We start from the raw sequence: 22894 nt of genomic DNA, 5'->3' as shown, positions 1-22894 counted from the left end.
GGATCTCCTTGATGGCAGCCGCCGCGCAATCCTTGGAAGAAATTGTGGCTACCCACATGTACCTATTGAGGTCGTCCACCAGCAGCAGGAAATACTTGCTGCCCCTCAGAGTTGCCGGCGAGATGGGGCCGCACAGGTCGCCATGCACCAAGTCGAGGAGCTCCCGCGCACGGTACTCTGCTTCCGCCGGGAACGAAGTGTGCCTCTGTTTCCCGTCTTGGCATGCCTCGCAGACGCTCTCCACATGGCTGATCTCCGGCTGGCCCCGAACCAGCACCTCCCAAGCTAGCTTCCGCAGCGCCGCCATGTTCACATGGCCGAGGCGCGTGTGCCATCGCTATGCCTCTGGGTCGTCACGCGCTGCCAGGAAAACCGGGGGTGCTATCTTGATGTTGAGCACGTACAGCCGGTTTGCCGCGCGCTTCACCTTCGCCAACAGACGACGGCCTGGCTCCCGGATGTGCATGATGCCATCATCGATGTCGACCTTGTACCCGACCTCGTCGAGTTGCCCGATGCTGACAATGTTCGTTGTCAACCAGGGAATGTAGTAGACCCCGGTGAACGAACGAGTCTCGCCAGTCTTGCACACGAAAGTGACCGTCCCCCAGCCCTCGATCTGTGCCACCGAGTCGTCGCCGAAACGCACCGTCCCTAGAGCCTCGCTGTTGAGCTCCGCAAACGCCTCCTGACACCCAAACATGTGGTTGGTGGCCCCGGTGTTGAGGACCATGTCTTGGCGTCGCGGTCTCCTTCTTCCTCGAGGTGGGCGAGCACCTTCTGCTCCCTCAGCTGGATCCGCGCTCTCGCTACGCCCGCCGACGCGCTCGCCGCGGTAGATGGGGAGGACGACGGTAGCGGTGGCTTGATCTGGGCGCCTGCTGTGCCCGCCGACGCGCCCGTCGCGCCTGCCAACAGAGATGGATGACCTGTGTATTTAATAAATTAATATTTCTTAATGCATTTATTATTTAGGCTGCAGTTCAGTAAAACAACTGAGTTTTGTTCTGTACAGTCAGTGTCAGAGTCAATCTCATTCCACATAGCTCGAGTATACTGTTGGAACATTTTGTAGCTCCTGAGTCTCGATCAATCTTTGTTCCTGTATATTTTATTGAGTTACAAAATGAAGATAACTTATGAGCCTAGCTGAATTTATCACATATGACGGCGATGGCGACGTCGTCCTCGCCGTTAAGTGCCTCAATCAGCACATCCTTCAGGTCTACTAACTGCTTCCTTTTGCTTCTCTCTCAAAGCTTTTTTGAGGAATAATCAGAGTTCTTAATACTTAGCAAAACAGCAATTTTGTGGAGTCCATACAAATTTACAGACTCTAAATTTCACAACATACTGGATGATAACAGGGAGGGAAGGCTACCATCAATTTCATATTTTTTTGCTTCCTTTGACTGCCTTCAGTGCGCTTGATCTTTGAGCGAAGTGAAAAGCCAAAATCCCTCTTATGCCCAACATTTTAGGGCGAAACTAAGACTGATTGCGCATGTAATCACTGGGGGTTCTCATGCTGCAACTATAAACATGGTTTATGGTGATCACACATTTGGAAGAAGCTCACATTCAAGGGGGGGAGAGAGAGTAAAGGAAATAAGATTATTCATAATCAGCTTGAACCTATTTAAGTCGAAGGCAATCATCCCAGATACTCATGGTGCAAATTATAGCGAAATGGCACAGACAAAAAAGCAAGTTACCATATCATTCATGCTGCACCAGGCTAGGTGCAGTAGTAACTACACAACCATCTGAAAGCATGTCTCATGTGGTTAGATGAAAAAAGGGCGTATCCAGTGCAGAGAGCTCCCGCTCTGTGCGGGGTCTGGGGAAGGGTGTCAGTGGCAAGCCTTACTCTCATTTGTGCAATGCGAGGAGACCGCGACTCGAACCCGGGACCTTCTGGTCACAAGGTTAGATGAAACTACCAGTTATATTTGAATTTGTTTTTGACCAAAATAATCAGAAAATATTTGTTGTTAAATCTCTTTAAAATCACCTCAGTTTCTATTGGTACCTATACTTATACTTGGCCATCGGGCCGGCCCGGCTCGGCACGGCCCGGGCACGGGCCAGGCATGGCCCGGAGGATGTCGGGCCGGCATGGCACGTCGTGCCTCCCGTGCCGTGCCGCTGCGGGCCTCGTGCCTTGCCATCAGCCCAAGCACAGGCCTGTGGGCCTCAATTCGTGCCGTGCTGGTCTGCTAGGCACGGCCAAATCACCAGGCCGTGCCAGCCCAAGGCCCGTAGGGTTTAAAACACATCAAAAAATTCATCTCAACAAGAAGTATTCAAATTTGAAGTATTTTTCCTAGAAGAGCTTCAAACCAAAACCATACACACAGAGAACAAGAGGAAATTAAAAGGATAACTGAGCTGTGTGCAATGCTGCCTCATTAAAAACCTTTCTGGGTAAAACTCACCCTTGTGAGAAACCCCAGAAAGAGAAAAAGAGTGCAGCATAGCTCTAGTTATAAGTCTTAAACATGTTCAAAGGTTTACATGATACATCATAGATACAGATCATAATCAAGTCTCAGGCTCTCAGCTCACCTCTCAAGGTTCACACTCTCACCGTCTCAATCTCAACTCTCAACTCAAGAACCACCAGATGCAGAAGCCACAGATGCAGATGTGCTAGCAGAAGGAGCCCCAGAAGTAGATGCATCTTCATCAAGATAGAGATGCTCGAAGGAGTCTACCAGTTCTTGGTTGTCAACATCATGCTGCAGTCTTCTTTCACCCAGCTCCCAATCTTTTATGCAAGCAAGCATCTCCACATGTTTAGGCAATAGTCGACGGCGCCGCTCCTCAAGTATTCTTCCTGTCAAGCTGAAACAAGATTCTGAAGACACTGTTGAAACAGGAACTGACATAATTCAGATCTAGCAACTTCAGGTTTATAATCCCAGTTATAAACAGAACCATCAGGATTATATGAAAGCCTAGATTGAACCCTAGCACGTTGATCAGTTTTAATCCTACATGATTTTTGGTGCCTTTTTAAGTAACCAGTGCCAGCAGCAGATCTAGCAGACAAGGTAGATTTGCACATCTTACAAACAACCTTGGTGCAAATTCTAGAACCATTAATAACCTCATAGATCTCCTCAAAATCAGCCCACATAGGCGATTTGCGCTTACTAGTGTTACCTGTACCAGCAACCGAAGGAGCAGAGCCGGTGGAGTTCGCAGTCGCTGTCGCCCCTTCGCCACCATCCGTGTCCACATCGATCAAAGCAGCAGAGCCGTCCCCAAGATCGATACCGAACAACACAGCAACGTCGGCTTGAGTGTCGTCATCGTTCTCGCCCGTTGGGGCCAGGCCAACCGGCAGGAGGCCATCTGTCGGTGTTTCAGACCGGCAAGCCCTCAACCAACTAGTAAATTTGTTCTACATGTTCCCAATCCCGGATGGTGATGCGAAGAGACACAATGTTTATACTAGTTCGGGTAATGGGTACCCTACATCTAGTTTGAGAGATCGATCTTATATTCCTTGCATCGAAATGCTCGTAGTAGGGGGTTACAAACAGGGTGAGAGAGGGAGCTAGTCCCAGGTCTCTAGGTGGAGCGGCGTGGATTGCTTGAGATGTTGATCTCAAGCAATGGGGGAGCTCGTGTGTTCGTCCATGTGGGCGCAGGCCTAATTGTTAGTCTCCTATCCTAGAAACGGCCCTGGTCCCTCCCTTTTATAGTTGAAGGGGGGACAAGGGTGATACATGCGCTAGCTACACGGCGTCGTGCGAACGGAGGCGGCATGTCCGAGCCCTGTAGCCTGTTACTGTGGCGGTGTGGGCGATGGAGTGGTCTCGTCCTTGAAGCACTGGGGCAACGCGCCGGTCACATCCGATCCTGTGCATCGTGGGGGCTCCAATGTCATCCCGAAGTGGGCATGGTGGTTGGCATGCTGGTCACTATGTGTTGACTACGCGAGAAGCCGAGGCCCAGTTGGTACCGAGGCTAAGCCATCGTGGGAGGCTCGGCAGACGTGAATCCCGGGGTTGCCGAGACCCTGGAGTAGATTGCCGAGGCTTGGAGAGAGTAGTTGGTCTCATACGCTGATTTCAAGGTTATGGTGACCCGGACTTGACTCCCCATGCCATGTTGTCTCTGGGGCAGGGGTTAGGTGGTACAGTGTAGTATAGGCGCTGATCGTGGGCATAGCACCGAAGCACAGTGGCCGGTAATCCCTGTCGCGCCCTGTCTAGGACGGTATGGCGTTGACATGACTTCCCATCTCATCGGCCACGCCACGGTGTTGAGCCGTCGTTCGGCTGATATCGCGGGAGTAGTTGGCGCATTAATGGGATGCGACACGCTGTCGGGGAGACTGGTCGAGGCGGAAGCGATAGGTTGTTGCTGAGCCGGCTTCGAGCGAGGTGGAGAATCGACATCTTTGTCCGAGGCTTTACGCGTGGGGCCTCGGGCGAGATAGGGAATCGGTTCCCCGTCGAGGCCCCCTATGCGAGACCTCACACGAGGCAAAGGTTTGGCTGGCCGCCGAGACCTCCCATGCGAGGCCAGGAGCGAGGCGGAGAGCCGGCGGGCTCGAATGAGGCCGGGGTTTAACACATGGCTTACCCTTTGGCTTTGTTTTTGATGGGGTTTAAGTGATTCTTTTGGTATGCGCTCGGGGTACCCCATTTTATGGTATCCGACAGTAGCCCCCGAGCCTCAGGGAGAGTGTGAGCGCTCTTCTTGAGGTTTTAACAAGGCTTGACTTGCGGTAGCTCCTGGCGGAATGGTATTTCGTTTTTCGAGGCCTCGGTGGGTGCGCTCGAGCGCACCCACCGGGTGTAGCCCCCGGGGCCCTAGGGGAATGGATTCATTCCTCTAGGGTCTTTTTCTCACATTGATCGAGGGATGCTATCGTATTTACTGAGCCCACAAGTGCGAGTTCGGGTCACGGGGTCTCGGCAAGATCGCGGGAAGAACCCCCGAGCCTCTGCACGGAGTGAGAGGACGATCAAGAGTTCCCCTAACTTTTTGTGTGACCCTCACGCTTCCTTTTCGCTCAGAAGGAGGGGTGGAATATGCCACGCTACCCTCGGTGGGCGCGAGCGGTGACACTTCTGGCGAGCTGTTATCGGGTAAGTCCGAGTGGAGGCCCGTGCCCTATTCGCTAGGGGTCAGCTAGCAGTCCAGAGATGCACTCCAAGAGTACTAGAGGGTTTCTCTAGTGGGTGTCGGGGTCGTTCGCTGGGCCCCGGTGGCTCGCTGCCTCCCTACGATGGGATCCCATTCGGAGACCTCTCTGCCGGTCTCGGACACGACTTAGGACGTCCCAAGCATTTCGCTTGCTTAGGCCTTGGCCCCGTACGGGCTCGCCCATAGTTGTCCCTGACTCTGTTGCCCTAGGGTGGCTGTCGAAACCCTTAGCGGCCCAGCCTTCGAACCCCTAGACCGTAACGGGCTTGATGCCCTTTATCACGTTTTTTCAAGTCTTCAAGTGTGGGCTTGGGTCCTCGTCTTTGTCTTGGGTGCAGGAGAAGCCCCCGAGCCTCCGCATGGAGCGAGAGGGCGGTCGGGGATCCCCTGACTTTTTTATTCGACCCTCGCACATCCTTTTTGTTCGGATGGAGGGGTTGTTTGCTGAGCCCACTCGCGTGCGAGCCTGGGTCGCTGGGTCTCGACAAAGCTGTAGGAAGAGCCCCTGAGCCTCTGCACAGAGCGAGAGGGCAATCAGGAGTTCCCCTGGCTTTTTTGTACGCCCCTCGCGCATGAGGGTTTGTTTGCCGAGCCCCCCTCAGGTGCGAGCCTAGGTCACGGGGTCTTGGTATATCTGCAGGAAGAGCTCCCTAGCCTCTGCACAGAGCGAGAGGGCCATCAGGAGTTCCCCTAGCTTTTTGAATGACCCTCGCGTGTCCTTTTCGCTCGGAAGGAGGGGTTGTTTTGCCGAGCCCCCTCGAATGCGAGCCTAGGTCGCTAGGTCTCAGCAAGGTTGCAGGAAGAGCCCCCTAGCCTCTGCACAGAGCGAGAGGGCCGTCAGGGGTTCCCCTGGCTTTTTGTATGACCCTCGCGCTTCCTTTTCAATCGGAAGGAGGGGTGGAATATGCCAAGCTACCCTCGATGGGCGCGAGCGGTGGCACTTCCGGTGAGCTGTTATCGGGTGAGTCCAAGTGGAGGCCCATGCCCTGTTCACTGGGGGTCGGCTAGCGGTCCAGAGACGCACTCCAAGAGTACCAAAGGGTTTTGTCTAGTGGGTGTCGGGGCCGTTCGCTGGGCCCCGGTGGCTCGGTGCCTCCCTACGGTGGGATCCCATTCGGAGACCTCCCTACTGGTCTCAGACATGACTTTGGGCATCCCAAGTGTTTCGCTTGCTTGGGCCTCGGCCCCATGCGGGCTCGCCCACGGTCGTCCCTGACTCTATTACCCTAGGGCGGCTGTCGAAACCCTTAGGGGCCCAGCCTTTGAACCCTTGGACCGTAATGGGTTTGGCGCCTAGTTCCTTTGCCTGAAAGGAATAGGGTGGGGGGATATCTCCCCCATCGGCTCGACAATGGCTGGCGCGCCTTTTGAGGCAATTTTCTCAGGGAGGCGGAACGACGCCTACCACTACAGTGGTCGGACATGACGGCGTGTCAGCGGATGGGACGTAACTGTTCCCATGATTACCAAGGAAAAGATGGGCACATGGGCGGTAAAATCGGATTGGGATTAACTGCGCCAGATCTGAGGGAAACTTCCCTGATTTTGTTGCCCGTCTGTTTCGCCTTCATCCTGCATAAATACACAATGAGCCTCGCCCCTCCCCTCCTTACCTTGCCTGCATCAGCTTTGCTGCCTTTGAGCCGTTGCTAGAGCAGAGAGCCCCGGGAGGAAGAAGGGATAGAGGCGAGGCGGAAAGAGAGAGTGAGAGAGAGACTCACCACCGTAGTCGAACCCTTCATCGTACTCATGGCCAGCGACATTGTTGTCATTGAGGCAGACCCTTGGGGTCCATCCGACATCACCATGGAGATCCTTCAGTCGCTCGTCGACGGCGGGCTCCTTCGTCCGGTTATCGACCCCAATAGGCCGGAGTGGATCGCTCCGTCGGGCGAGTCGGAGCCGAGGCCTCACGACAGTTACGTTGTGAGCTTCGTGTCTTTTCATGAGCGTGGCCTCGGCCTTCCGGCGAACCAGTTCATGCAGGCGCTCCCGCACTACTACGGCGTGGAGCTCCACAACTTCAACCCCAATTCCATCGCGCAGGCGGCCATCTTCGTCGCTATCTGCGAGGGGTATCTGGGGATTGCTCCCCATTGGGAGCTATGGCTTCACCTCTTCCGAGCGGGGCATACCACCAAGCCAATGGGTACGTCGGGCACGAGGAAGGTGGTGATGGCCGGTGGCTACACTCTCCAAGTGTGCCAGGACCATCAACACCTCTACATCCCGGCCTAGCTCGCGTTAACCAATCGCCGATGGTACATGAGCTGGTTCTATCTTCGCAACGATGATGGTGGACTTCCCCCCTACACCGGGCGGATCGTGGGGAGCTGCCCAGAGAGGTGGAAGTATGGCGTCCCAAGGGAGGATCAGCACAAGCTGCAGCCGCTCCTGGAGGGGCTGGAGAGGCTGCGGGACCGTGGCCTTACTGTGGCTGTGGTCGTGGCCACCTTCCACCGCCGGAGGGTGTTGCTGCTGATGGCTCAGCGGCGGTGCCTATTTGAGATGAGGCCGTATGAGCCAATCGAGGGCATCCGGATGTCTGCCTCTGCCCTTTCCGATGAGGAAATTCTTCGTTGGGTGAGAGAGATGGTGGAGGCAAAGCTAAGGGGCGGTGGCCTGACCCCCTTCGTGATGCGCCTGTCGTAGGGGTTCCTCTCACTGGTAAGTCACGTGCCGTTGCAGCCCCCGAGGCCTCCTTGTTTCTCATTGTTTCTTGTTCCCTTATCCATGTTTGTCATTCCTACAGGGGATGAGGGACGTGCGAGCCTCCCCGCCGCCCATTCTCGAGTACGCAAGGTGGCAAAGCGCACAAAGAAGATCCTTGCGCGCGAGGAACTAGAGAAGTGCCGCCAATAGCAAAGGAAGGACGGTCTCCCATTAGAGGAGTTCCCGTTGCCATCGCTATCGATAGACGCCTCGAATGGAGATGATGAGGGCGAGATGGGGCGGGGTCCCCTAGACCATCTCCCTAACATCAGAGAGACGGTGCCTAGGGCATCGGCAAGCAGCCCAGCGCTCCTAGGGGGAGGAGGAGGAGCTGCCCCAGGGTCGGCAATCGCTCACCTCTGGGCCGAGGCCGACACGCCCGAGGCATGGGCGCTGGGAAAGCGTGCTATCAGCCCGATGGGCTCGACGGCAGCGGTGGAGTAGGTGGCAGTAGGGGCGACACAACTACCCCCGTAGAGGATCGACGGGGCGCTGGGGTCCAACGAGGACCGGCCGGTGCCGGCGGATACAGAGGTCGTGCCTCTGCCGCTGCCACCACCTTTGCAGATGAGGGTCGCCATGCCAAAGCGGTTGCAGCCCTGCTCGAGGTAAGCATCTTTTTGGTAGAGTCACAGCATTTTCCGTTCGTCCTTCGGTCTCATGCTAACCCCATAAGCATTTTGTCTTTAGCCAGAAACGACCTGCGGAGGTGCCTACCTTGGCACCCCTTAAGGCGCTCAAGGTGAGCCCTAGCTCCACCGCCTACTGGGTGGCGGAGGTGCAAGCCGCCCTACAATGTGGAGCGGCGTCGGCGAGGGCTGACCCGAAGGAGCCGGCCACCCAAGGAGGGGCTGCCGAGGCGACCCCAACACAGACGGGGGAGGGGGTGCCTCTACCACGTGAGGGTGAGGCTTGTGAGTCAAACGGGGTCAAGGTGCCCCCAGTTACCAAGGCGACAGAGGCCGGGGTGCCCAGGACCGCCGAGGCCACAGTGGTGGGGGCCGGAGCCCCCGCGACCACCGAGGCCACGATGGCGAAGGCTGGAGCCCCTAGGACTACCGAGGCTGACATGATCACGGTGAGGTCATCGGCCCAGGAAGTGGAGATGAAGGCGGCGGAGGCCTCGGTGGCACCCTTGGTGCAAGGCCCGCCGTCGTTGCGGGAGAGCGCTCGGGAGGCGGAGGTCCATCCGATCTCCTCCGATGATACTTCATGGGCGCAGGAGGTGGTTGATGCCGAGGTGGCCGGCGTCGTGGATCAGCTGCTTCCGACCCCGAGCGAGGGAAGCTCGGCCCTCGTGCGGGTACGATCCGAGCCCCGCGGGTGGGATCACCCGCATGTCCTGTGGCAGAGCCGAGATGACCCTGAGGGGGAGCCTTTGTTCGCCCTTGAGGACACGGCCAAGGGCGGGTGCTGGGACACCTTTGAGCAATACTGCCAGCTGGCAGAGCGGTCACTGCGGACAGCGCTGTCCGTGGTGGCCGACGATCTGCCCGGAGTCGCCCAGGTTCACGCATTCTTTTCTCATGCGATGTCGTCTTTTTCTGAGTTTCCTTGTAGTGAATGTCCCCTGTTCTGCTTACCCAGGAGCTCGAGACCCATTCCCTTAGGAAGTCGGTCTTTCTTCAATAGGAGAGGGACGTCTAGGACCAGCTTCAGCGGCAGAAGGGCCTGCTTGCCGGCACCCACGAGCTTCTGGTGGCACGAAGCGTGGAGGACCTCCGCCTTCATTATGCCAATGCGAAGGTCGAGGCGGCCACTACCCAGGAGCAGGTCGCCCCTCTAGTGGCGCGGGTGAAGGAGCTGGAGGAGGAGCTGACCCGCGTGGCCAGCGATCGGGATGCCTTCAAGTCTCGGGCTGAAGAAGCGACGGCCTTGGGCAAGGTCCTTGCTGGGCAGCTAGGGACGGAGCAGAGTGGGCACCAGCTGACCAAAGCCACCTTGGATGAGGCCCTTGAGGTGGTTGAGGCCTCCTGGACCGAGGCTGTGGTCTAGAGGGGAAAGGCCGAGGGTGAGTCCTATTCCCCTCATTTTATTCGCTTTTCTTGTGTTCGCTCCCTAACTCCCTGGTGTAATACAGAGCTGGGGAGAGATGCTTCTAGGGCAGCCGAAGCTTCTCGGGTCGTGGCCCAGCGCCTGAAGGAGAAGGCCGAGGCATCTCGGGTCGAGGCCCAGCATTGGAAGGAGAAAGCTGAGGCCTCTTAGGTCGAGGCCCGACGCTAGGGACAGAAGGCCGAGGGTGAGTCCCGTAGACTTCTGCCCCTATTCTGGCTTGTATTCCTTTGCGCTTAGCCTCATTCTATTGCGTTTGGCGCAGAGCTAGAGAAGGAGGTCACCCAGGCAGCCGAGGCCTCCGCCGTAGTGCAGGCGGTGCTTGAAACCAAGATCAAGGAGCATGATGCGCTGAAGAGCGCCGCCCATACTGCCAACGAGGCCCTGGAAGTCGAGGGGGTCCGGTCAGGAAGCTCTCTTGGGAGCCGCCTAATTGCGTTGAGCGGCCAAGTGCGTGAGCGACTCCGAGGGGCGCTACATACGGGCATCAAGCGCACGCTGGCTGTCATCACCTTGCACTACATCGGCGTTGACCTCCAGGCCATCAGCGATGGCTACGTCCTGCCCAACGATGACGAGGAGGCCGATGAGGCGGTCACAAAGCTGATAGAGGCAGCGGAGGGCCTCGGTACGGCGCTGGCCAAGCTATTTGAAGAGGAGGTGGTCCCTCCCCCATCGTTCGACGATGCTAGAGGCCCTGAGCTTTGACCTAGGATCAAGAGGCCATGTAAAATAGAATAGAGATTAACTTTGTTTCATAACGGTTGTGGAGGTCGAGGCCTTTTTTAAAGTACTCGTGCTTCTTAATCGTTTTTCTTGTATTTCCGAGCCTCTGCCCTCTATTGTCTCTGATCAGATGTCTTTTGCAAAAAAAAGCCCCCTTGGAACCTAAGCCGCCCCTTGGGCGAAAGGTGGTAAGGGAGTGCCGTAGCCCAGAGGCGTAGGCCATCTCACAACTCTACCGGCCTTCTAGCCCTGAGACAGGCTTTCGGTCATTGGGTTTTTCATGACCGATTCGTCAGAGCGTGCTAGAGAGTTTTGGCGTAGGAATTTTTTCAAAAAACGACTACAAAATGGAGCGTGGGACTTGGGGGGAAGCCCCCATCTAGCCCCTGAGGGAGGCTCAGTTCTACAGAAGCAGAGCCATGTCTCCCTTTGTGACGTTGTTGTAATGCCGAGGCCTTTGATGGGCTCGTGGGGTTTCTCAAAGAATTAGAACAGCTAAAGAACGCTTCTTAATTGTATTTCGAGAAACAATGTATACAATGCTTGGAAATTTAAGGGAAAAAGCAACGTAGTTGTTCTATGTTCCAAGCGTTGTTGAGAATTTCGCCCTTCTCATTGGCTAGCTTGTAGGTCCCAGGCTTCAGCACTTGGGCAACGATGTATGGTCCTTCCCACGGCGGGGTTAGCTTGTGGCGGCCCTTGTTGCTCTACCTTAGCCTCAACACTAGGTCGCCTACCTTTAGGTCTCGGCTTCAAATGCGCCGGGCCTGATAGCGCCATAGGGTTTGCTGGTACTTGGCCGAATGTAGTAGCGCCACATCTCGGGCTTCCTCCAGTTGGTTGAGGGCATCTTCACGGGTGGTGTGGTTGCTTTGCTCGTTGTAGGCCTGTAGCCTCGGGGAACCATATTCCAAGTAAATGGGGAGGATGGCCTTGGCTCCATAGACTAGGAAGAAAGGTGTGAACCCTGTGGCTCGGCTTGGAGTGTTCCTCAGGCTCTAGATGACTGACATGAGTTCGACAAGCCATTTCTTGCCAAACTTCTTCAACCGGTTATAAATTCTTGGCTTGAGGCCTTGTAGGATCATGCCGTTAGCACGTTCTGCTTGGCCGTTTGTCCTTGGGTGCCCTACGGCCGACTAGGCCACACGGTTGTGGTGGTCATCACAGAATGTCAGGAATTTTTGGTCGGTGAACTATGTCCTATTGTCAGTGATGATGGTGTTCAGAACCCCGAACCTGTGGATGATGTCCGTGAAGAATAGCACTGCTTGCTCGGATTTGATTTGATTGATCAGGCAAGCCTCGATCCATTTGAAGAACTTATCGATCGCTACCAGCAGATGGGTGTAGCCCTCGAGGGCCTTCTGCAGAGGCCCGACCATGTCGAGCCCCCACACGGCAAATGGCCATGTAATGGGGATGGTTTGGAGGGCCTGGGCAGGGAGGTGCGTCTGCCGTGCATAGTACTAGCATCCCTCGCAGGAGCGTACTAACTTGGCGGCGGCGGCAACCGCCGTCGACCAATAGAACCCTTGGCGGAAGGTGTTTTTGACGAGCGTCCAAGGTGCCGCATGGTGCCCGCAGGCCCCCGCGTGCAAGTCCCGAAGTAGGGCCTGGCCTGCCTCGATGGTGATTCATCATTGGAGGACGCCAGATGGACTTCGCCTGTACAACTCGCCATTGCAGAGGATGTAAGTTTTGGCTTATCACGCAAGCCGTTGGGCTTTAGTCCTGTCACTAGGAAGCTCTCCCCAAGTGAGCCAATCAAGGAACGAGACTCGCCAGTCCGTGTCCTGGTCGGTCTGGGGAGGCTCCGTGTCGACTTCCATGACCTCGGGCTCAGCTGGAGGAGTCTCGGTGGTAGGAGGGGCCTCGAGCCCTGCAGTGGGTTCGGCCGGTGGGCCCTCTTCCGCTACCGAGGCATAGTTGATGGAAGGCTTGTGGAGGTCTCTGGCAAAGATGTTTGGGGGGACCGGAGCCCGTGCCGACGCCATCTTTGCCAGTTTGTCCGCGGCCTCGTTGTATTTCTGCGCGATGTGGTTGAGTTCGAGACCGTCAAACTTGTCTTCTAGGCGATGTACCAACTTGCAGTATGCCTCCATTTTGGGGTCGAGGCAGTTTGACTCCTTCATGACTTGATCGACAATGAGCTGCGAATTGCCCCGGATGTCGAGACGCCGTACCCCAAGTTCGATGGCGATTTGCAAGTCGTTGACGAGGGCTTTGTATTCGGCTACGTTGTTGGAGGCAGCAAAGTGGAGCCAAACCATATAGCGCATGTGTACCCCAAGGGGCGAGATGAAGAGCAGACCCATGCCTACCCCGGTCTTTATCAGGGACCCATCGAAGTACATGGTCCAGCAGTCCGTCTGAATTTGAGCAGGTGGCAGTTGGGTGTCGGTCCACTCAGCCACAAAATCGGCCAAGACCTGAGACTTAATCGCTTTTCGAGGCGCAAAAGTCAAGGTTTCCCCCATGAGTTCGATGGCCCACTTGGCTATCCTGCCTGAGGCCTCCCGATTATGGATTATCTCTCCCAAGGGAAAAGACGACACCATGGTTACCGGGTGGGACTCAAAGTAGTGATGTAGCTTGCGCCGAGCTAAGACTACGGCGTAAATCAGCTTCTGGATGTGGGGGTAGCGCATTTTGGTCTCGGAGAGCACTTCGCTGATGAAGTAAACGGGTCGTTGGACGGGTAGAGCGTGCCCTTCTTCCTGCCTCTCCACTACCACGGCCGCGCTGACCACTTGGGTCGTTGCGGCGACGTAGAGTAAGAGGGCCTCATCCCTAGCCGGCGGTACCAGGACAGGAGGATTGGTGAGCAGTGCCTTGAGCTTGGTGAGGGCTTCTTTGGCCTCGGGGGTCCAAGAAAAGTGTTCGGATTTTCTCAAGAGGCGGTACAGAGGCAAGCCTTTTTTTCCAAGGCGTGAGATGAAGCAGCTTAGGGCCGCAAGGCATCTCATGACCCTCTGCACTCCCTTGAGGTCTCGGATTGGTCCCATGCTAGCCACGGCTAAGACCTTCTCCGGATTGGCCTTGATGTCGCATTTCGAGACTATGAATCCCAAGAGCATGCCTCGGGGGACCCCAAACACACACTTCTCGGGGTTGAGCTTGATGCCCTTCTCCCTAAGGCATTTGAAGGCTATCTCTAGGTCGTTGATGAGATCCCCGGCCTTTCTGGACTTGACCACGATGTTGTCCACATAGGCCTCGATGGTTTGCCCGATGTGGTCGCCAAAGACCTGGGTCATGCACCCCTGGTATGTGGCCCCTGCATTTCTGAGTCTGAAAGGCATAGTCACATAGCAGTACATGCCGAAAGGTGTGATAAAAGAAGTCACGAGCTGGTCGGACTCTTTCATCTAGATTTGATGGTAACCAGAGTACGAATTAAGGAAAGACAGGGTCTCGCATCCCGCAGTGGAGTCAATGATTTGATCGATTTGAGGTAATGGGAAGGGGACTTTTGGACAGGCTTTATTCAAACCGGTGTAATCTACACACATCCTCCACTTCCCATTTTTCTTCCTGACTAACACAGGGTTAGCTAACCACTCTGGATGGGATACTTCCTTGATGAATCCGGCCGCCATAAGTGTCTGCACCTCTTCGCCGATGGATCTGCGCTTTTCCTCGTCGAATCGGCGCAGGTGCTGCTTCACCAGTCTGGAACCGGCCCGGATGTCTAAGGTGTGCTTGGCGACCTCCCTCGGTATACCCGGCATGTCCGAGGGACTCCATGCGAACATGACGGCATTCGCGCGAAGAAAGTCGATGAGCACATCTTCCTATTTGATGTCGAGAGTGGTGCTGATCCTTAGCGCTCGGTCGTCGGGGCAGGCAGGGTCAACCAGGATGAGTTTGATGGCCTCCATGGGCTCAAAAGTCCTAGCTCGACGCTTGGGCTCGGGCAGTTGGCTGTCGAGTCGGTCGAGGTCAACGATGAGGGTCTCGGCCTCCATGAGAGCCTCGGTGTACTCGATGCACTCGACGTCACAGTCGTATGCATGCTCATACGTGGACTCAATCGTGATGACGCTGTTGGGACCCGGCATCTTGAGCTTGAGGTAGGTGTAGTTAGGGACCGCCATGAACTTGGCGTAGCACGGCCGCCCTAGGACGGCATGGTAGGTTCCCTTGAACCCAACCACCTCGAAGGTAAGGACCTCCTTGTGGTAGTTGGAGGGGGTGCCAAAGCAAACGGGAAGGTTGATGCGCCCGAGGGGTCGCGTGCGTTTCCCCAGCACGATGCCGTGGAAAGGTGCGGCGTCACCCCAAAGCCATGACTGGTCAATTTCTAGGAGCTCCAGGGTGTTGGTGTAGAGGATGTTGAGGTCGCTGCCTCCGTCCATCAACACCTTGATGAGTTAGATGTTGCCGATGATCGGGTCGACGATGAGTGGGTACTGCCCGGGGTTCGGGACATGGTCGGGGTGGTCATCCCGATCAAAGGTGATCGCTTCCCGAGACCAGTCAAGGTATCGGGGAGTGGCCACCTTAACCAAGAAGACCTCTCGGTGTTCCCTCTTTCGCTGGCACGCCGTAAGGCACGCCGAGGGTCCGCCAAAGATCATGAAGGCATTGTGCACCTCGAGGAACCCTTCGTCCTTGTCGTCGTCCCAGTCGCCGGTGCCCCTCTTCTTGGTGTCGTCGTTGGGGAGCCTGAGCTTGGCGTAATAACGCTGGAGCATGGTGTAATTCTCAAGGGCATGCCTCACCGGGCCCTGGTGATAAGGGTAGGTCTTCTTCAGCATGTCGTAAAAGAGCCCGGGGCCCCTAGGGCCTCGGGGATTCTTGCGCTCCGTGGCCGCAACTAGATCAGCCTCGAGGATCTCCTCCTTCCCCTGGCGACCCTTTTTCTTTTTCCTAGGGAGGCGGGGAGCTGAGGCCTCGGTGGCCTCGTCCCTCTGCTTCCCCTTGGCGTCGTTGTCGGGGAAGATGGCTCCAACTGCCTCTTCGCTCGAGGTGAAGTTGGTGGCGATGTCGAGGAGCGCGGCAGCCGAGCGTGGCATGTTTTGGCCTAACTCTTGGACCAAGTCTCGGCAAGTGGTGCTAGAGAGGAAAGCCTGGATGATTTCTGAGTCGCCGACGCTGGGCAACTCGGTGCACTGTTTGGAGAAGTGCCGGATGAAGTCTCAGAGTGACTTGTCTGGTTTCTGGCGATAGCTCTTAAGGTCCCAGGAGTTTCCAGGGCTCACGTATGTGCCCTAGAAATTCTTGACGAAGATCCTAACCAAGTCGCGCTAGTCGTGGATCTGTGAGGGAGGAAGGTGTTCGAGCCAAGCTCGTGCTGAGTCTGACAAGAGCAAGGGGAGGTTGCAGATGATGAGCAGGTCATCATCCGTGCCACCTAGCTGACAAGCCAGACGGTAATCGGCAAGCCAAAGCTCGGGGTTGGTCTCGCCGCTGTACTTTGTGAGGTTGGCCGGTTGCCGAAACTAGGCCAGGAAATGAGCAACGCGGATGGCTCTGCTAAAAACTCGTGGGCCAAGCGGCTCGGGAGAGGGATTGTGGTCCTCCTCACTGTCGTAGCGGCCGCCCCGATGCGGATGGTAGCCCCAAGCAGGCCCCTCACTATTGTGGCGCTGTCGTCAGCTAACCACCTCATGGTCGCCTTGTGCCTCGCGTCGGTTGTCGAGGCGGTCGTGGACCGAGGGGATCCTATTGGCTGTCGATACCTGAGCGGGCTCAGGATGGACTAAGGCCCCCCCATCCTATTGAGGCAGTGCCGTGGGAAGTTTTGAAGCGCCCCCACGCCATCTAGAGGCAGAACTCTTGGCCTACTGCACCGTGGCGGTCTCGAGGAGATCCCGGAGCTCACCGCGGACTCATCGCCCTTCTGTAGTAGAGGGCTCGGGCATTGTTCAGACTAGCATTGCCACGGCCATGACGTTCTGGCTAGCGCGATTGAAAATTGGGGGATGCTCACCCCCTTTGTCGTCATTGATGCGGTGGTGGACGTCGTGGGCCTACCGTCGGGCTCCTCCGCTGTCACCGCAACCCTGCTGCTCCTGCTCAAGAGTGTTTCGAAGCTGTTGCAGAAGGAGTCGATCTTGCTCGACCTTGGCTTGAAGCTCACGGAGCTGCTCCAGGTCCGGGCGTCGAAATTGTCCGAGGGCAAGGTTCTCATTCCACGCTGCCGGTGGGACAATGCGTGAGGGCATGGCATCGCCCATTCCCTAGTGAAGCGGAGTACGGTTGCCTACCCCCTCATCCTCATCGCCCATGCTTGGCATCCCAAGCCCAACGTGGAAACACTCACGAGTGGGATCGTAAGTACCTTTGTCGTCAGAATCGGAGTAGCCGAAGCAATAGTTACTCGTGGCCAGGAAGCGGCGCAGGGCTTCAGGGTCATGAAGCCCAGAGAAATCCGCTCTAGCCCATGCCTCATCCTCCTCTAAGGAGTCGGCATGGGAGTGAGTCGAAGTCGCGGTACCAAAGTCAAGGGCGAAACGTTGGTGGTGTCCCGAGGGCTCCGCGTGAGTGGAAGAGTAGGCATAAGCATAGGAGGCGACAGCATTTCTCAACCCGAAGGGGTACGGAGATGGTGCCATCACCGGGTTCTGCTTTGCCGGAGCTGGCTCCTCAGGAGGTGGTGGGGCAGAGCTTGGTGACAGGGCGTTGCCGCACGCCACCGGCGTCTTTCCCTTGTCTAGGCTCAGGCTAGACAGGTCCCCAACAAGGGACCTTGTGCCAACAGCTGGGCATGGGATACCGGCGGAGTGCGGCGTGTCACCCTGGGTTCGCGTGGTGTCGGTGTGGCCCCGCTCGCGTCATGCCTAACAAGCACGACGAGAGCGGCCGCCCGGGCGCCGCCTATGCCTAGGCTATGGGTGCGTGACGTCGTCGTCGGCCGACGAGGCTCGGGGTGTGAGGAGTACCATGTCGTACTCATGCCCTAGAGACATGAACTCTAGGCTCCCAAACCAGATCACCGTGCCGAGACGCAGTGGTCGTACGGGGTCTGCCATCCGGGACTTGTTGGGATGACAAAGCTAACACGCAGAGGCCCCTACCTGGCGCGCCAACTATCGGTGTTTCGGACCGGCGAGCCCTCAACCAACTAGTAAATTTGTTCTGCGTGTTCCCAATCCCGGATGGTGATGCGAAGAGACACAAGGTTTATACTGGTTCGGGTAATGGGTACCCTACGTCCAGTTTGAGAGATCGATCTTGTATTCCTTGCACCGAAATGCTCATAGTAGGGGGTTACAAGCAGAGTGAGAGAGGGAGCTAGTCCCAGGTCTCTAGGTGGAGCGGCGTGGATTGCTTGAGATGTTTATCTCAAGCAATGGGGGAGCTCGTGTGTTCGTCCGTGTGGGCATAGGCCTAATCGTTAGTCTCCTATCCTAGAAATGGCCCTGGTCCCTCCCTTTTATAGCTGAAGGGGGGACAAGGGCGATACATGCGCTAGCTACATGGCGTCGTGCGAACGGAGGCGGCATGTCCGAGCCCTGTGGCCTGTTACTATGGCGGTGTGGGCGACGGAGTGGTCTCGTCCTTGAAGCACTGGGGCGACGCGCCGGTCACATCCGATCCTGTGCGTCGTGGGGCTCCAATGTTTTCCTGAAGCGGGCATGGCGGTCGGCGTGCTGGTCACTATGTGTTGACTGCGCAAGAAGCCGAGGCCTAGTTGGTACTGAGGCTGAGCCATCGTGGGAGGCTCGGCAGACGTGAATCCTGGGGTTGCTGAGACCCTGGAGTAGATTGCCGAGGCTTTGAGAGAGTAGTTGGTCTCATACGCTGATTCCGAGGTTATGGTGACCCGGACTTGACTCCCCATGCTGCGTTGTCTCTGGGGCGGGGGTTAGGTGGTATAGTGTAGCGCAAGCGCTGATCGTGGGCACAGCACTGGAGCACAGTGGCCGGTAATCCCTGCCGCGCCCTGTCTGGGACAGTATGGCATTAACGTGACTTCCCGTCTCGTCGCCCACTCCGCGGTGTTGAGCCGTCATTCGGCTGATATCACAGGAGTAGTTGGCACATTAATGGGACGCGACGCGCTGTCGGGGAGACTGGTCGAGGTAGAAGCGACGGGTTGTTGCCGAGCCGGCTTCGAGCGAGGCGGAGAATCGACATCTTTGTCCAAGGCTTTACGCACGGGGCCTCGGGCAAGATGGGGAATCGGTTCCCCATTGAGGCCCCTGTGCGAGGCGGAGGTTTGGCTGGCCGCCGAGACCTCCCGTGCGAGGCCAGGAGCGAGGCAGAGAGCCGGTGGGCTCGGATGAGGCCGGGGTTTAACACATGGCTTACCCTTTGGCTTTGTTTTTGATGGGGTTTAAGTGATTCTTTTGGTATGCGCTCGGGGTACCCCGTTTTATGGTACCCGACACCATCCTCATCGGCCATGGCCGCCTCTCCAGCCCAGTTCCTTAATGGTGTGGGTGGCCGCCTTGCTCGCTCTAAGCCACAGCTAGAAGACTATGCATCGGCTACCGACCTGCGAAACAATGGAAGAAGAAGAAATCAGAAGCATACATTGAAAGAAAAAGAAGAAATTAGAACATGGTTAGGGGTTAGGGTTAGTGTTTCACCTGCGCAGCTGGAGCCCGGTGCCAGAGAAGATGACGAGCACCCAGAGTCTAGAGAAGACGACACTCAGTCAGCAACGACGGCGGACGGCGGAGGAGGGACAAACAGAGACAACCAACTCACATAATCAACGAGATCTAGAGGGGAGATAGGGAGAGGGAGAAGGGAGAGGCAGGGACGGAGGGGAGGACGCCGGCGGGAGGCGGATCGTGGTCACCGGAGTCGGCGTTGGAGACGGTGAGGCGTCACTGGCCACTGCGTTTGAGAGCGGCGCGGCGGCTGGTGGTGGTGGGATGCGAATGGTCGAATGGGGAATTGGGATTAGGGTTAGGTTACGAGCGGGAGTGCGGGACTGAGGGGAGGCCGGGAGGGGGGCGCCGCATCGGCCGCCTTTTATAGGTGGGGTCTGGGGTGGCGGCGTGGGGGGAGCCGTTGGCGAGCTGGGCCGCCTCCCTCTCGGGCCGCTGCCGGGCCTCCTCCAAAACCCTGTGCCAGGCCATGCCAGCCCGCGAGCTCAACTGCCGGCCCAGGCATGGCCTGGTGCTGCGTGCCGGGCCAGCCTGAGCCTGGTGGCCTGCGGGCCGGGCTGTGCTCGTGTCAGGCCAAAAGGCCGGGCTTCGGGCCGGGCTGCCGGGCCTCGGGCTGCATTGCCAGGTATACCTATACTGATTACTTGGCCACCTCACCTTTGCACGTACAATTGTGACTTCAGTTTATTATTTTAGACCCTGAGGGCCATTTATTAACATAACTATGTCCTCTTCCTCCCATATATGGTGGTGGCTACATTGCAGATCCATATGGTGCTTATATATGGTGGCAGGCTAGCAGAAGTCACAATCACAAATCACATATCTGTGACTGCAATGCATTATTTTTCTTTATTAGTGTAATATTTTTTTGGCAGCCAATGATATATGGCAGATGGTAGAGTCTTACCGCCTGTGACCAGAAGGTCCCGGGTTCGAGTCACGGTCTTCTCGCATTGCACAGACGAGGGTAAGGCTTGCCACTGACACCTTTTCCCAGACCCCACATAGAGCGGGAGCTCTCTGTATTGGATACGCCCTTATTTTTTAATGATATATGGCAGACGATCAGCACCAGCAAGAATGAGGATGATGCCGATGGTGCTTCACGATGGTCGCCTAGACTATGCCCTGTAAGACCATTTCTCTACAATATCATCGAAGCTCAATTTATGTTGACCACATATCTGCACTTTGTGAAAGCTTGATTAGTATCAGCTCCTTTTTATTTATTCTCTGTATATTCAGATTGCTCCTTGGATTAGCATATAGAGCATTGATAAGTTTTCATATGGGTGTCTTTGCTTTTTCAGGCATCGCACTGTATCGTTTGTAGATCTTTTTGCAGCAGCTGCACAGGTTGTTCCAGTTCCAGCAACCAGTTCCATGCAGCCAGCAAGTTCATTCGGTACTCCACAGGGTACACAGCCTGAACCACAGGCTGTATCCATTGACTCTGGAACTTCATCGGTATGTTATATTGCCTCTCCTTAATTATTCATGCTTCGTTACATAGGTCTACATAAACCTATTTTCTCATTTCGTATACAGACACCTGCTCCAGCAGCTGACCCAGATGATACACCTCTAAAGGATCTTATCACCAAGTAAGTCACATTGGCATATAAAAATTACTGAACAAAAAAACAGCTTTGTTTACCTTTTCAATTGTTTCCATCAAAAAAATAAATATTCTTTCCATATGATTTAGGTCGCCAACAGGAACAGCACACGTTCGCAGTTGGAGAAGACACTATTGCTGAGAAGGTGGGGTCGTACATATCTACTGCCCTGAACCTCAAAACTTTAGCACAGCAGAACTTAATAGACTATTTTGCTTTCAATTTACAGGAAACCACAGAGGATCAAAATTTGAATGCAGAAGGAATATACAGGATGACCGCAACAGTCCAACTGATCTACTACTACAGTCAAAAGAATAATGGTAAAACTATAGGGCCACCAGTTTTGCTTAATTTATTCGGCCATATGCGAGTGCTCACATATACGGATATATAAGTCACAATGCTAGATTGCCTCCAAGCACCGATCACTACCGGAGACGGTCTCTTTGTCGAGGGCTTCTGGGTTTGCCGAAGGCTTCTGGGTTTGCCGAAGGCTAGATCTCGGGCACTCGGCAAAGGGGGTCTTTGCCGAGGACCAGCCCCAGGAGCCCTCGGCAAAGCTAGGTCCTCGGCAAATAAGCCTTTGCCGAGGGCTTGGCTCTTGGCAAATAAACGGTCCTTGGCAAAATAAATCTTTGCGTTGGCCCTCGGCAAATATGGCCGGATGGGTCACGGCGGCCACTGGCGTCAGTCTTTGCCGAGTGCCCGCCGTCAGGCACTCGGCAAAGATTTTTTATTTTTTTTAAATATTCTTTGCCGAGGGCCATTGGCCAGGCCCTCGGCAAAGATTTTTTTATTTTTTTTAAATATTCTGTGTCGAGGGCCATTGGCCAGGCCCTCGGCAAAGACCCCCTTTGTCGAGGGTCAGGCTAGACCCTCGGCAAAGAGTTTTTTTTGTTTTTTTAACCCAGTTTTTTTGTGGTACTATAATACATTATTTAAATCTCAATTTTAAAATTTGGGCCAAATTTGACTTTTTTGATATATTTCCCTAATTTATTTCTTTTCGTTGATTTTTTTCGAGTATTTCAAATTTGAACTACAGGTGGATGGAATAATGCAATTTAGTGATTCGAAAAATGTTATTCATGGTATTTGGTGTATGTTGAGTCCCTATCCACGAACTCGCATCAAATTTTGGGCATCTTCTTCACGTAACATGACGAGAAACTTGTCGGAAAAGTGTTTTTAAATTATATAAAATCCATACGAAGTCCAAAAATCATGAAACTTGTCGAGGTGTCATGTTATCATATGTGTAGGCTGTGGTAAAAATTTGAGAAGGTTTCGAGCAAGTTGTGACGTCGGATGCCTAAAACCCAGACATCTCCACATGTGATCTAACCCCATTGATTCTCGTTCGGACAGGGAATTTGTTCGTGAATTCGGCATCAATCAAGGGATCCTACCTCGCATGAACAAGACACCCTTGTTTCGCGGGGTGCAGGAGCGGGGAGGCCTAATTTTATTTCTTGGTTCAAACAACCGCCCAGTGATTCAGCCTATGGCAAAGAGGTAAGTAACTATAGATGTTATCACAACTACTTCATATGATATGTTGGAAATCATAAGAGAAACTGATAAATTTTCTTAATCACTTGTGTAGGGCTTGGCTGGTTTTGTCAGGTACTCTAGCACGCACCCCCGCGAGCATCCTTGGTGTTTTGTGCAGGAAATGGTACCCCGGCATTGTGCAACTGTCCGAAGAGCCGGTGGTGCGGGAGCCGGCCTCCAACTGGGACAGGTACGCGTTGGTCACGGATGACACTTACTGCAACAAGCAGGAGCGGGTATTGGCGGAGTTTTGGGTAAGTTTCTCTCGCACAACATTGCTTAATACATCTCATTCATTGGTTAAATATTTTATTAAAATAATGAATGGATACATCAGTTTTGTATGCAGAAATTTTTCAAGGCTGAAGAAGGACTTGAGGCCCAGGAGGATCGGGCGGTTGCCGTAGCTTGTAGGAAGTACGTCACCGAGATGCACCACCATGGGCGCGTCCAAGCCCACATAGACTACTACAGGTCGGTACTTAAGCA

At 55.1% G+C, this 22894-nt stretch overlaps 1 protein-coding gene across 1 annotated transcript; it reads right to left on the bottom strand.

Annotated features, from left to right (window-relative positions):
- Positions 1-337: 337 nt before the first annotated feature.
- LOC136548269 (uncharacterized) lies at positions 338-733 on the bottom strand. The gene has a single exon (XM_066539865.1). The coding sequence runs from the start codon at positions 731-733 to the stop codon at positions 338-340; it is 396 nt and encodes a 131-aa protein (XP_066395962.1).
- Between the last annotated feature and the right edge of the window lie 22161 nt (positions 734-22894).

Source organism: Miscanthus floridulus, chromosome 4 (assembly GCF_019320115.1).
Source record: "Miscanthus floridulus cultivar M001 chromosome 4, ASM1932011v1, whole genome shotgun sequence".
In the NCBI taxonomy this organism is placed as follows: domain Eukaryota; kingdom Viridiplantae; phylum Streptophyta; class Magnoliopsida; order Poales; family Poaceae; genus Miscanthus; species Miscanthus floridulus.
Note: the sequence above shows the minus strand (reverse complement) of the source record. Positions and strands in the feature narration are given on the sequence as shown.